The sequence below is a fragment of the Cricetulus griseus genome, chromosome 2, assembly GCF_003668045.3.
Source record: "Cricetulus griseus strain 17A/GY chromosome 2, alternate assembly CriGri-PICRH-1.0, whole genome shotgun sequence".
NCBI lineage: Eukaryota > Metazoa > Chordata > Mammalia > Rodentia > Cricetidae > Cricetulus > Cricetulus griseus.
Genome location: NC_048595.1, coordinates 149,128,116 through 149,141,542, shown reverse-complemented (window position 1 = coordinate 149,141,542; position 13,427 = coordinate 149,128,116). Strand labels below are relative to the sequence as shown.

General features: G+C 38.7%; 1 protein-coding gene across 2 annotated transcripts in view; it reads left to right on the top strand.

The window, feature by feature from the left end:
• The window catches only part of Prex2 (phosphatidylinositol-3,4,5-trisphosphate dependent Rac exchange factor 2), a 275,997-nt gene that overhangs the window by 211,285 nt on the left and 51,285 nt on the right, over positions 1-13,427 (top strand). Inside the window, exon 35 of one of the 2 annotated variants that reach the window (XM_027398845.2) lies at positions 12,593-12,707. In XM_027398845.2, coding sequence (XP_027254646.1) covers positions 12,593-12,707 — 115 coding nt within the window. Of the gene's footprint in view, positions 1-6,747; positions 7,075-12,592; positions 12,708-13,427 lie in introns of those variants that run through there. The other variant, XM_027398847.2, reaches the window with a different exon arrangement.

Here is a 13,427-nt window from a genome sequence, read left to right as displayed (position 1 = left end):
CCACAGCTCAGGGACATTGAATTATTAGCTCCCATAGAATATCTGGCGTGTTGCCTAGAACATAAAACTCTTTTAATAAGTAAGTTCTTATTTATATATTTTATCTTATAAATGTAACAGGCTCTCTTATTGCTATCATTTAATGACATTATCTCCCCAACACCATCATTAGTAGCTACTCATTTTCTTAGAGCAGAATGGGGAACCCGAATGTCTCAGATATTAATTAATATGCCAGCCAATGGTGACACACCATCTAAAGAGCAGGAACTGGGATTTCACCTTTGGCCTCCCAGATAGGAAGGGAAATTGGCATTAAAGTACTTGTGCTAATCTGATGCCTCCTCCGATAACACCTTGCTAACAGGAAAACACTCCCCACCAATTAGCAGGAGTGAATCCTGTCTGCATTTGAGGCCATCTCATCAGAAGACTTCCATTTACTTCTGTCCTTATTAAGGGCCTGGAGATTGCTGAGTCTCTTGCAGTTTTTCTAATTAGTGTTGAAACTTTGAAGTGAAAACACACCAGACTTGAAAAGAATCTACAAAGGTAGCTTCCTGTGTTGGGGTTCATGTTGCATGCATCCTCTGAAATCTACATAATTGCATGACAATTATGACTTTTATTGTAAAAATTCAAATGTACTAATATGCATTAGTAGTTTCATTGTGACATGTGCTAGATTTAAAACATTTAGGAAATATACCATAGTTGTAGTCACATTGCTAGTTTTGAAAAAAAAATCTGAAAAAAATAACTTTCTTAATTCATGGTTCCTCATTTCTTTAGTTTACAAACTATTTCATTTAGATGCTTTGGAAGAAAATGAGGTTTCTTTCCAATGAAATTTGAAATATTCTTTTGAAAATCAGAGCTTGTGAATCGAAAGGGATTTACATTGCCAAATTGCATCCATAACTGATCAGGCTGCTGGCAGCCTGCACATGAAACTTGGATTTCTGGGTTCTGTTGTGTGATTAATGTCCTCTAAAACAAGAAACAACCTTAATAAAAATGTTATTTAAAAGAAAACTATGTTAAACAAGATACTTTCAAAGTGAGTGAGATAGTATGTCTTTCATCCTGACCTGAAACTCACCATTTGAGTAAAAGCACTGTACTAATATCCCACTGAACTCATCTGCACTTTTTGTTACATTAGTAATGCTTAACTGAATAATAGAATCTAAATATAAATGAAGGCATGTATGTATGTGTGTGCACACACACAAACATATACACAGTGCTAATCCAGCCCACGACTAGTACAGACAAGCAAGTACTCTACCACTGAACTATACCCTCAAGTCTGCTTTTTTACTTACTGTGTAGTTCATGCTGCCCTTGGCTCTCTCTATGCCCCAGGATGATCTGAATTGCCCTGCCTTTGCCTTCTGAGGGCTGGGTGGGCTTGGGGCAGTGTATTAGCTCCGTGCTACCATAACCATCAGCCTGAGGACTTGTCTTCAGAGGCATCTATTTCAGTAGAGTTGAGTTTCTTTACTGAGCCAAAGAAGAGAACTTGAGAATGAATCAGAATGAAGCAGAATTGGAGTGTATTAAGAAGTGATCTGATCTTTTGTAGATTTAAGCATTCAATGAAAAGCTAGGGCCTGGTTATTTTAGCCATAGCAGTATGGAGGATTCGTTTGGCTTCTACTGCCGCTTCTCTGAGTCTCTAAGGAAAACCTCTGTGTTCTCAGTGAATGAGAACATAGGTTTTTCTGCAGTGCTTTGGATATGGTTACAGTCTGATACATGGATCCCAAAGGTCACAGATGGGAGATTCTCAGAATACTGCAGGTGTGAAGTTGGAAAAGGAGAAAGATATATGGCCATACATGGTCATATATGCTTAGGCCTTAAGCATAATTCATTTCTGTTTTAGCATTCTTAATCCAAGGGTCTCTATATAAAATGAGTATTATGTCTGTGGCGGTAACCTTCACAAGAAGTTTGCTGAGGTTCTTAGCTCTTGCCTCTGAGAGACTTCAGCCAGACTCCTGGCTAAAGAGGCTTTTTACTTTCCATGTTCCCCTAATGTTCCCTGTCTTTCCACCTCAGTTCTTCCTGTGAGAATTTGATCCTATGATATTTGATGATGGACAAAGATTCATTTTCTAGAACTTATGTTTTAGCTAGGGTGTAGACACTCCCTATATAAGTATCAGAAGTGTCAACCTGCTTGATCTAAGGGAGATAAGAGAATATCCAAGGAGCTGAGAGATCAGAGTATAATCTCATCATTTGGTGGAAATCTGTGGGAAACCATGTCTTTACTCCTGCCACCAATGCACACATGATACTTCATGTGGTAGATTGTTGTGTCTAATTAATAAAATTAACACTGAAAATAGCATGGTCTTTTTATGGAGAGATACAGTCTAATGATGCTAGTAAGTTATTACTTCATAAGCAGAGAGTGACAGATTCTGAGTATATAAATCTTGAGGGCTGAGGATACATGTTGCCCCATTCTCAGGTATATAGTCTTAATACTCTAATAATAGTGCTAGTTTCCCTCTCAGAATAGCAAGGGAAGGGCTTTCAAGTTTCCACATTCTCTTAACTTTTCAGTTTGGAGATAAGATCCCCTGAGCTATTTAAAAAATGACTGTTACATATTAAGAATGTGACAAAATATAGAAGAATGCTTCCAGGAAAGGGAATCCAGTGTGGAGCAAACTCAACAGAAGACAGTAAGGTTGTGGTTATTGGGTATATATCATACCAATGATATCTGAAAGGAAGGTGATGGAGAAAACCAAAATATAAAGTACATTCACAACTTTGGATAGGTTTATAATGGTATTTAGGAAGTTAAGACATTTTTCTCCCTTGAAGAAAGCATTTAAGTCTTCTGAGGTTCACAGGTATGAGACCCTGTCTTCAAGGTGCTCTCAAGGGTGTAAAGGCACAGAAAGTAGAGCTTTTATTATAGGAAATAAGGCCTTACCTTGCTTATTTTATTTCTTTTTGATCCAAGTGTCCATTCATCCTGCAGAGGTGTCAGAAAACACTAGAGGATATACAGAGTGACATTTTAGTAAAATCTGGTTAGCCATCTTTTCCTGGGAATTGCCCCTCTCCTTCATAAGATGTTCAGTATAGAAGTGACCTGGTTGCACCTCCTGCATTAATATGGAGATAAAGAGAACAAGGCCAACTTATGAGTTCTAGTTATAGATTTTAATCTTTTCCCACAAAGGCATGACTGACTAGAGAAGTTAATACATGTCATCTCTGATAATACAAGTTATGAAATTCCTTAATTTTCCACTGGCCTTCCTTTGACAGCAGAATCTTATGTCCACTTTGAGCCCACTTCTGGCCATTTTCTATTTATATCTTTGACTAGCAACCCATTTCTTCTATGTACTTCTGTGTACATTACTTCTATTTTACTTCTGTGTAAAATGGGCTTACATTTAACAATGGAGAGAATGTTGGAAGAGGTGTCTCTGTTGTTCCCAGGAGTGTGGCTTGTTTGACACTTGTGTCTGTTAGTTTATTTCCTTGATGCTATAAAGAATGGTCCTTCTGATAACCCTAATTGTTATTGTTATTGACTGGTGGCTTAGAGAAGGAATAAAATTCAGGAGCATATTTATTGAGAAAAATTTTCTGTTAAAAGTCCTCTTTCTTTTCATACAGCAGTGTGAACATGAATAACTAGAAAACAATGTTTAGAGTCAATGTAAACATTGACACATTTATTTTTTCCCAGTTAGAAAGCTCTGGTTAAGTTCAACTTTGTGAGCTGAGGTGTTGGGAGGAAGGCTGGTAGCCTTTGTTGTCTTCTGGAAGCCACTATTGTATTCCTGCCAATTGGCACCCAGGTGTGTATGGCTGATTCCATCTATAAATAATTGTATATGAGTTTATTAAGGGTTCATCTTTTAAGTCAGGTCTGTAACTAGAATTTTCTTTCCAGCCTGGTCCCACTACTGTTTAGCCCCAAATAAATGCACAGATGCTATCTTAATTATTAAACTGTTGGCCAATGGTTAGGGCTTTTTATTGGCTAGCTCTGTCTTAATTATTAATCAATTTCTATTAATCTAATTTCCACATGGTCTTGACTTACTGGAGAATGCTGGACCTGTTACTCATTTTGGTCTCTTCCCAGCCCCTCTTTGTCTCTCTCTCTCCAGCCTTTTCCTGGTCTGGTAGCCACACCTATGCTTTCTCCCTGGCTATTGGCCAAACTGTTTTATTCATCAACCAATAAGAGAAACATATATACAGATGGACATCCCCCATCACAGGTCCACTGGCATACACTTGTGGTCTATGGACTCCACACAGGAGTGGGCTAATTAGTTTTTGTTGTTGTTGTTTTTCCAGAACTTGAGCAAAGTTAGTAGGATTAACATGTGGCAGACCTTAAAGATCACTTTTGCTGATTCCAATAAATTTCTTGGTTTTAGATAGCTAACCATTGGTATCTTTTGGTTTCCAAGACACTATGAACGTGGTAAGGATTTAGGACTTCTATCCAGTGTTCTGGAGTGAGTTCAATTGCCTCATCTACTACCATTGTTGTAGCTGTTATAGCTTGCTTTATTTTTATGCTATGTGAAATACAAAGGCTTTCTTCTAGATTGGAACTTCTCAAGGCTTGGCCTGGTAACAGTAACTTCTGCTTTTGGAAACACTGTGGTTCATCCATCTGTCCCAAGGTTTCAGAGTCAGATTTGATCCACAAGATTATGCAGTAGATCAGCTGACATTTAGAAATCCAGCCCATCAGAGATTTACACACCCAATGGAGGTTCAATTCCCGTTGGCACGACCCATGGAAAATAGCTGGCTGGCTGTAACTGCAAATTCTCTTGTGTGATAACATGCTTCCCTGTGGTGTATTCCTCATATGTCGGACACAATTTTCTTGTGTTCTGTTAGTAGGATGACTTTTTCCCCAAACTGTGTACTGGCAAATAAAATAAAACAGTCAAAACTTTTGTCCCACACTCTACTACTACTACTACAACTAATAATAATAATAATACCAAAAACCCCCCAAGAAGCCTGTTCTCTATAATTAACTCCCAGACAGTATGATTTGGCCAACAGAAGTCCTTGTGGAATTATCACAGGAGGAACTTTCACAGAGCAGAATTGCAGGTGTCTGACCTTACTAGTTCTGAGTCCTTCAGAAATTTATGATGGATTAGGGTGGTATTGCAGCTATCTGTCCTTGTTCTATCTTAGTCCTTCAAGAGATCATTAGCACCTTACTGACTAACTATGTCCAGATATTATTAATCATACTTAAGAAATGTAAAATAATACACATATTCTTTCCCTATCCTTAGATCTCTTATTGGTTTAGTTTCTTCCCTTTGTAACTCTTGTAGTGGCCCCTTTAAGAGATGGCTGGGGCTGCCTCACACTAGAGCTGCAAGTTAGCTACAAAGTAGCTGCTAAGTTTTGCTACAGATCTTCAAAGAAGGCCTGTGTCCCTGAGAATTTTCCTTGTAGTATTTTCATTATTACAAGTTTCTAATGAATGGATATATATGCTTAGGAATTTGTAACCGCAAGAGAAACAAGATTTGAAGAAATAAGATTGGAAAAGTAAAGAATGTACAAGGATAAAGAATGTAGAAAATGAAGAAAGAGAAGACAAAAAAGAATGTAGACTAATTAGAACAAGAATGAGTTGGAACAGATTTGGAACAGAGAACTGGAATTAGAATTGAGCAAGAGAATTAGAGCTAAGAAATTATAGACAATTAGGGCAAGAAAATTAGAATTAAAACAGAACAATAAAGAGACATGGCTGGAACTGAATGAAGTATGTGAGTCTTTTCCTCAGATTACAGCTATCCTAAGATCCCTTTCGTTACATTGAGGTAATCTAAGGGAGGAGGAAGGCAGCTGAGCTGGAATCTGCTGGCTGAGCTCTGAGAACAGTGTGCAGACAGTGAGTTCACAGGACCCGGCCATGCTGCAAAGGCTCCCAGCAGGCTCTGTGCTGTCTTTTAATTAAAGCAGCAGAGCATCTTTCTTTTGGAGGTGAGAACTCATTGTCCCAGAGTTCAGAGTGATCCTAAATGTCCACATCTGTGGGGAGAGTTGAACCTTTTATTGAGGTACACAACACTCTACACTCTTAGAAGTTGGTTTTAGTTATATATTTGTTATCTTTAAACTTCATCTTTTGTTAGCCTTTTTGTGACTTAGCCCTTTCTGTGAGACAGGCTTAAGTTTTCTGCTTTATTCACTTTTTGCTTTGGGATAGTCTTTTCCTTCAGGCCAATCTTTTTTTTTTTTTCCTTCTTTTTAAATCTAGAAGCACTGCCTTTTCTCTTTAACCTTCTTTACCAAAAATCTGTTTCATACACATCCCTCCATTGCACTCTTGTAGTATCTGTAACTCTCTGTATCTTTTTTCTTATTTGAACTTACTTATTTTTTTCTAATCAGGGACTTTAATTCTTTAGCTGCTGTATTTTCTAACAGGTCATACCAACCTCTGAATCTCCATGGAGGCACTATACAGGGGTACTGATGCTGTGGGCATTAGTCCATTCAAAGACAGATATCTTTATCTAAGATGTAATGTGTCCAAGGGAATTGTCCTTTAATTAGAGGACAGTAAGCCAAGCAGTTTCATTTGGAATTTTTTTAGTTAAAATGTATAGATATTTGAGTCTGCTGAATGGAGAAGTATTGCTGTTTATCTAATGGCCTTAAATCTTGGGCTAATCAATATTTCCCTTTGGGTTTTAAACCTAGGAAAGTAGGATGTTGCATACAGCCCAGCAAGGTACCAAAGGTCCTGCCAGGCTTTTCCATCTCCTCTCAACAAAAAGACAAGAGCTTCAGAAAGAAATCAAACACTTGAGAGAAAATTACGTCTCGCAGTCTTCATGTTAAAGGCCCACTGGATCTTTTAGTTTTGGGGTTCCCGTTGACACTTTTTAGAAAAGGCCATAGTTTTCAAGGAAAGGAGAGAAGGGAGCCTGGTCTGTCCTGCTGGTCATGTTCAGTCTAGACTGTTCTAGATGCCTCTGGCTGTTCCCTCCCTCATATCTACAATAAAATCCTTCTGAATCATGCTAAGATGGTCATGTCCTCATTTACATTTCATGGGAACAATGCAACAAATGTGTGTAGTTATATATAAAAATAAATGTAAAAAATGATGTATCTATTTCATTTAGATTTATCATATACCAGAATTAGATTGTTGTTCTAATTTTTTCTCCACAACACAAAACAATCCTTAACTTAAAATCTCTACTTTCCAATAGCTAACTCAAAATAAAATCAAGATAGGAAATATGCATCTCAAAGGCAAAGAGCCTAACCTAATTAACGATGATCCTCAAGTGAACAACTTGTAAGAGCAAAATTGTCAAGGAGTGAACTTTGTTCAGCAGACTGTGGTATTTTTTCCCATTTCAGAGCTAAATAGCACTTGGACATGGGAGTTTTTCCTCTAATGCTCTTTTTTAGGCCAAATTATTTCACTTAAAAAGACAAAACTTATAAGGAGGCTAAACTATATTCTGCATGTTCTCTTGTGTGTCTGAAGGAAAAGGATGGGAAGAAAAAGAAGCAAACCTAAAAACCTCACACTGAGTTCCCTGCTTGGACCACATCCCCAGCCTTTCCATTATTGCCCTTAATGGGTCTTGGGTAGCTAATTTCCCTCTGTATATCCCAGCAAACGGTCTCTATGTAATTGTTTATTATCCTTCTTTAGGACATCTCAAAGGCATGATTAGTACATGTGAACCTGTGTAGTTTAAATTTGTCTTTGCCTTAGAGCAGTGCTATGACCCTTTAATACAGTTCCTCATGCTGTACTTCATTGCTACTTCATCACTGTAATTTTGCTACTGTTATGAATCATAATGTAAATATTTGATATACATGATAGCTGATATGCCAAACAAGTGGGGTTGCAACCCATAGATTGAGAACCAAAGTAAGCTTTCAAAGTGCTTTTGATAAAATAGTATATCTATTGGGAGAATTTAGAACTGAAAGCAGGGAATCATGATATCACAAGGAGAAAAGTTGTTGAAGTTGTACAGCAAGCTAGCAACAGAGGAGGAGGTCTGCAGAGTTCCCGTACCCGAGGCTGCTAGCTTTGTCGAAAGTAGTTAAGGTAAGAAAGTATGGTGTGGTAAAAGGCCAGTTTCAAGGGAGGTCTAGGGAATGGTGTGCATAGAAGCAGCCATTCTCAATATGTTTAGCCTTTATAACATTCTGGTTAGCAAGGCTTGCTTTTCATTGTGTTACCCCAGAGTCATGTCTCCTCAGTAGGGTCCTGGCCGATCCCTTGAAGACAAGAGAATGGCTATGGATGTTGGTAAATTGATCTTATGGCGATATATTCACAAATAGCCATGAGTGCTCCATCTGGCCCAGGAACAGATGTTGATAACTCTAGGGAAAAACCTGTCTTCAGACCTAGTTATAGTCATTAAACTTCATGTGGGGCTTTTGATTTTTCTCCAAGAAACAGAAAAACTAAGGTGACATAAACTAGGAGAGTAGAGTGGGGCTGTTCAATAGCAGTCAAGGAAACTCACCAACCCTTCTCCACAGGGTGTCCCTTCATGGTCACTAGGAAAGATGTCAGTGGGAGGAGGACATGGGCCATTGATACATCTCTGTGTTACTACTTGTGGCTGACTAAGGAATAGCATTTTGGGAACTTTACCCATTGATGCCAGGATTCCTAATTAGGGTTTATTAAGATGTTTAGGATAGTTTTAAGCATGAACAACACTAGATGGACGTGAAGGAGGGTTTGCACATACCCAAACTTGGGTGAGGCCTTTTTAGGAGAGCCATCTGTAAGTATCTTCAGAAGAGTCACACAGGAGATTCTGGTGGTTTCTGAAATAACTGCTTCAAATGTTTCTAGGCAATTCCTCTACCCTTTGGTGAGTGAGATCTTGAAGTTCCTTTGATGAGATTCTCTGGTATTCTAGTTTCAGTTCTGTTACATTGATAAATGTCCTGACAAAGGCAACTTTAAGAAAGAAAGAGTTTATTCTGATTACAATTCTTTCACTGGGGAAGTCAAAGCCTGAACTTAAAGCTTACAGTTCCAGGTTCCAACCCCTCATTGAGGGGAGTGAGAGCAGGCAGTAGGAGCAGCTATCCATATCTAGTGTTGAGAGCAGAGAGAAATGAATGAGGGCGTTCCCACTGCACAGCTCACTTTCTTTACTGTTATACAACTCATGATACAAACCCAGGGAATAGTGTTGCTCACTTGCAGGATGCATCTCCTGCATTAGGTAATGCAAACAAAACGGAAGTTTTTATTGAAACAATCTTTTCAGGAGATTTGAGATTGTGTGAAGCTGACCATTGCAACTCTCCATCACACATGGGTAGAATGACTACCCAAGGGATATAAGATAATAGTTTTCATTGTAAGTGGTGTTAATTCTCTTGCATATATGAGATTTCCAGATAACTGCAGGTTTATAGTTGGAAAAGAAGAAAGCCCATAGTTGATCATGTACATTTATGCCTTCATCATTGCTACTTTGACATTTTTAAATTGAAATATATCTATATAAAAGGAAAATTGACTTTGTTGGCAACATTCACAACAAGTTTTGTTAATTTTGCATGAGTTTTTTACTCTCAGCTTCAAGACACTTTAACCAGATCCCAGGGTAAGGGTCTCCTTTTCTTTTCTCTGTACCCCTAATTTCCTGCCTTTCTATCCTGTCTTACTAACACTATTCTGGGCTCCTTGTTTACTCTGATATATCTAAACACACACTTCTACTGCATATACACATGCCGTGACTATATATATATATATATATATGTATATATATATATATATATATCTTAATTAAAGTGTAGTATTTACCATTGTTTTCTGAAGCTTGATCTTAGCTTTATAAAGAGTGTCATAAAGGGAAAAACTGATTTCTCTCTACCCTTTATAATAACTGTTAATTGGAAAAGATCTCAGTAGCGAAGACAGATCATTAAGGCCAAGATAAATGAAAGAAGAAGCCTTGTAGCGCTCAGATGAACATGGAATATGCCAAAAGAGAACAAGCAGATGACTTTGTTACTTGAGTTTCAGGGTAAAAGCATCATCTCCCAGGGTGCTGTGGACTCTCCCCTTCTTCTGTCTCACTGTACCAAACAGAGAGAAGCAGTGGCAAAAGCAGAGAAAGGAACATGTGTCAGTGGAGCCATGTAAGGGTTAGGGTAAAGAGAAAGGAGCATATATCCATGTAGGCATATAAGGACATGCATGAAAAGAGGAAGCAGTATGTATCAGTGTAGCCATGTAAGGAAGTACCGGTGAGGTGGGGCAGTGACCTGGAGTCTGTCTTAATGGCCTGATAGGGAGTTTGAGATTTTGTAGATAAGAAACAAATGAGAAGGTTAAAGTACACATAGGTGACAGCAGGCAAGGACTTCTGGAGAAATCATCATCATTATCACTTAAGATGGGTATTCTGCTTTCCATGTGGGGATAACTCAGTATGGGTGTTGTTACTTGGGAGATGTGGTGGTTTGAATACAAAATGTCCCCCATAGATTCAAGTGTTTGAGCACCTTTTGGTTCTTAGTGGCACAGTTCGGCGAGTTATGAGCCTTTAGGACAGTGGTTTTCAACCTGTTGTTCACAGCCCCTTTGACAAACCTCTATCTCCAAAAATATTTACATTACAATTCAGTAGCAAAATTACAGTTCTGATGTGTCAATAAAATTAATTTATGGTTGGGGGTCACCACAACATGAGGAACTATGTTAAAAGGCCCCAGCATTAGGAATGATGAAAACCACTGCTTTAGGAATGGAAATATTCTGGAGGAGTTGTATTACTGGGAGCGGGCTATGAGGTTTTGTACCCCAGGAACACCTCCTGTTTTCCCCCTTTGCTTCCTGTGTATTGTTGAAATATGATCACCCTGCTGCCACCACCACCACCACTACCATCCTGGCCTATGTCCCTTTTTAGAACTGTAAGCTAAAATAACTTTTTCCTTTAAGTTGTTTTTTGTCAGGATCTCGTATTCCAATCACAGTAACTTACACTGGGGGAGTGATTTCATCCTGTCCCCCAAGGCTTGCAGGTTCCTTGAGGGCAGTTATCATAATGATGGTTGTTGATCAGTCTTACCATTTCCAGAATCTAAAGTAACTACAGAAGAGTGTAACATTGGAGGAAATTACTATTTGAGACAAAGTAGAGTCAAAGTGGCACAAAATATCATTGAGTCAGGAGCCTTTCTTCAGCTTTGTCCCTAAGCTTAACTAGGGTCTGCTGTTTCACTTTCTGTGTTGTTATACACCAGCCAGCAACCGTAGACTAAAAGAGTTAAATGAAGAATTCTGATAAGTGGTTTCATTTGCACACCATTCTGAATAGTGTGATGTTTGTCTAACCCACATGTGAATGATCAGCCTTTGATGATCGTATCCATGCTGGTGTAAGCCACCTACCCATGAGACTTTTGGTTGACCTTAATTATCAGGGCATTGGCTATACAGGGTCCAAGTGTTCAGTGTCAACTAACCCTGATTTTAATGACTAATGGCCCAACATGCAAAAATAATGATGCTGGCAAAATGGGTGTGCTGAAGGGAGGCATAAAATGCCACCTTCCTGGGGAAAAGGTTAAGACTCTCAACTAAGTAATACACAGAGTAAGACTAGCTCCTCTGCCTATAATATGATGAAGCTGAAGTATTCTTGTGTTTCTACTATCGTGGAAGTTAAAGCTGCAGTGCATATGTGCTTAGTGAAAATGGAAAGTGCACTATAGAAGTGGTGTGTGTGTGTGTGTGTGTGTGTGTGTGTGTGTGTGTGTGTGTGTTCGGTGTGTAAATCCACACAGGCTTCAATAGAATCCCTGGTTTTAGTATCTACTGCAGCTCTGATTTGGAATGCATCCCATGAGAATAGAATGCCGTCTGCATGTCCATAGAAACAAATAGGGTGAAAGGCCTGATTATGAGGGGTGACAAGGAAATAAGGATGAGAGTTGTATGAATTTATTTCAGGGACTTGTGCAGGGACAAGACACTCTTATGATTTCTCCCCTTTCTCTTCATGGTGCAGAAGTGGAGATGTACATGCAAATACAGATTCCCACCCTCACCCTATCCTCCCACTCCAGTACAGGACACACACACACACACACACACACACACACACACACACACACACACACACACACACAATGCAGGCTTCTGTTTTGGATACAAATTCCTCTTAGAAAAAGACTTAAGTTTTACTTTGTTTCCAGAATACTTCATGTGTCTGCACTTTCTTAGAATAATCAGCTTAAAATAGTCCTCGTATTTTGGGGTGGCTTAGTCTAGTTTTCTACAATGCATTCAAAATGTTTCAAAAATAGAGGATAGTTTAAACCAGAAATTTTCTTTGCCTACTTAACCAAAAGTCAGATTTCACCAACTGTTTGACGTGCATTTTTATTCACTTTTGGGGTCATTTGTTGAATACATGTTCATACTGGACACTCTGGTGTATCTATTGGAAATTGGTAGGATTAGAGGAAAGGCACAGAGACTAAGTTATAAGATTGTGTGTAATTGGCTAATGTGTTTCTGCAGCCCTGGAGAGCATGGAAGGATATTCCTATAGAGACAACCTGTCCGTGGAAGAGTTTCAAGCCCAGATAAACACAGCCTCCCTGGAAAAGGTCAGACAGTACAATCAGAAGCTCAGGTATGTAACCTCCACTTTGGTTGACTTAGTTTTGCTTTTTATGTTAGGCTTTATGTTTTGGCCACATGAGTAGGATTTGTAACATTTTCATTAACTTAGATTATTGATATTTCCTTTGATATTTATAATGTTTAATTTCTCAAATGCCCTAATGGCTATGCCCTGTGAAAATGAACAAGGAAAAGAGTTTTGGAATGTTTTGTGCTGAGGTTTTAATTTCTGGGGAAAATAAAGGGATGCGATTAAAGTATAGCAGATTGTTTCCAGGGGAAATATCAGTGTTGCATGTTACAGTGGCGTCTAAAGAAAGACTCATTGAATTGCTGGGAAAATACATTCTTTCACATGCCACTAAATAGCTGGTCCATCACATGGGGAGGAAAAAAGCTCCATATGAACATATGACAACTATGTGCCTGTTATTGGAAAATATACCTGCATCCAAATAAATAACACTTGAATTTTAATATTATATTTCTTCCTGCGCTGTTACTGGGCAGTTACTATAGATAATGGCAGAGCTGGAAGCCTTGAAGGGTTAACTCTTCCCTCCTGGTTGGCTTCAGACCTAACCCATTTCCTTGGTGACACTACAAAGGAAACATCAGCTTCCTCTCCTTAGGATTTAAGATAATATATGGAAAAGTGTCTATATCAGGATTTGTTGAGACTCATTAAGGGAACGTTCCTTCCTCTTGACCCAAAGAATGGAATCTGAGT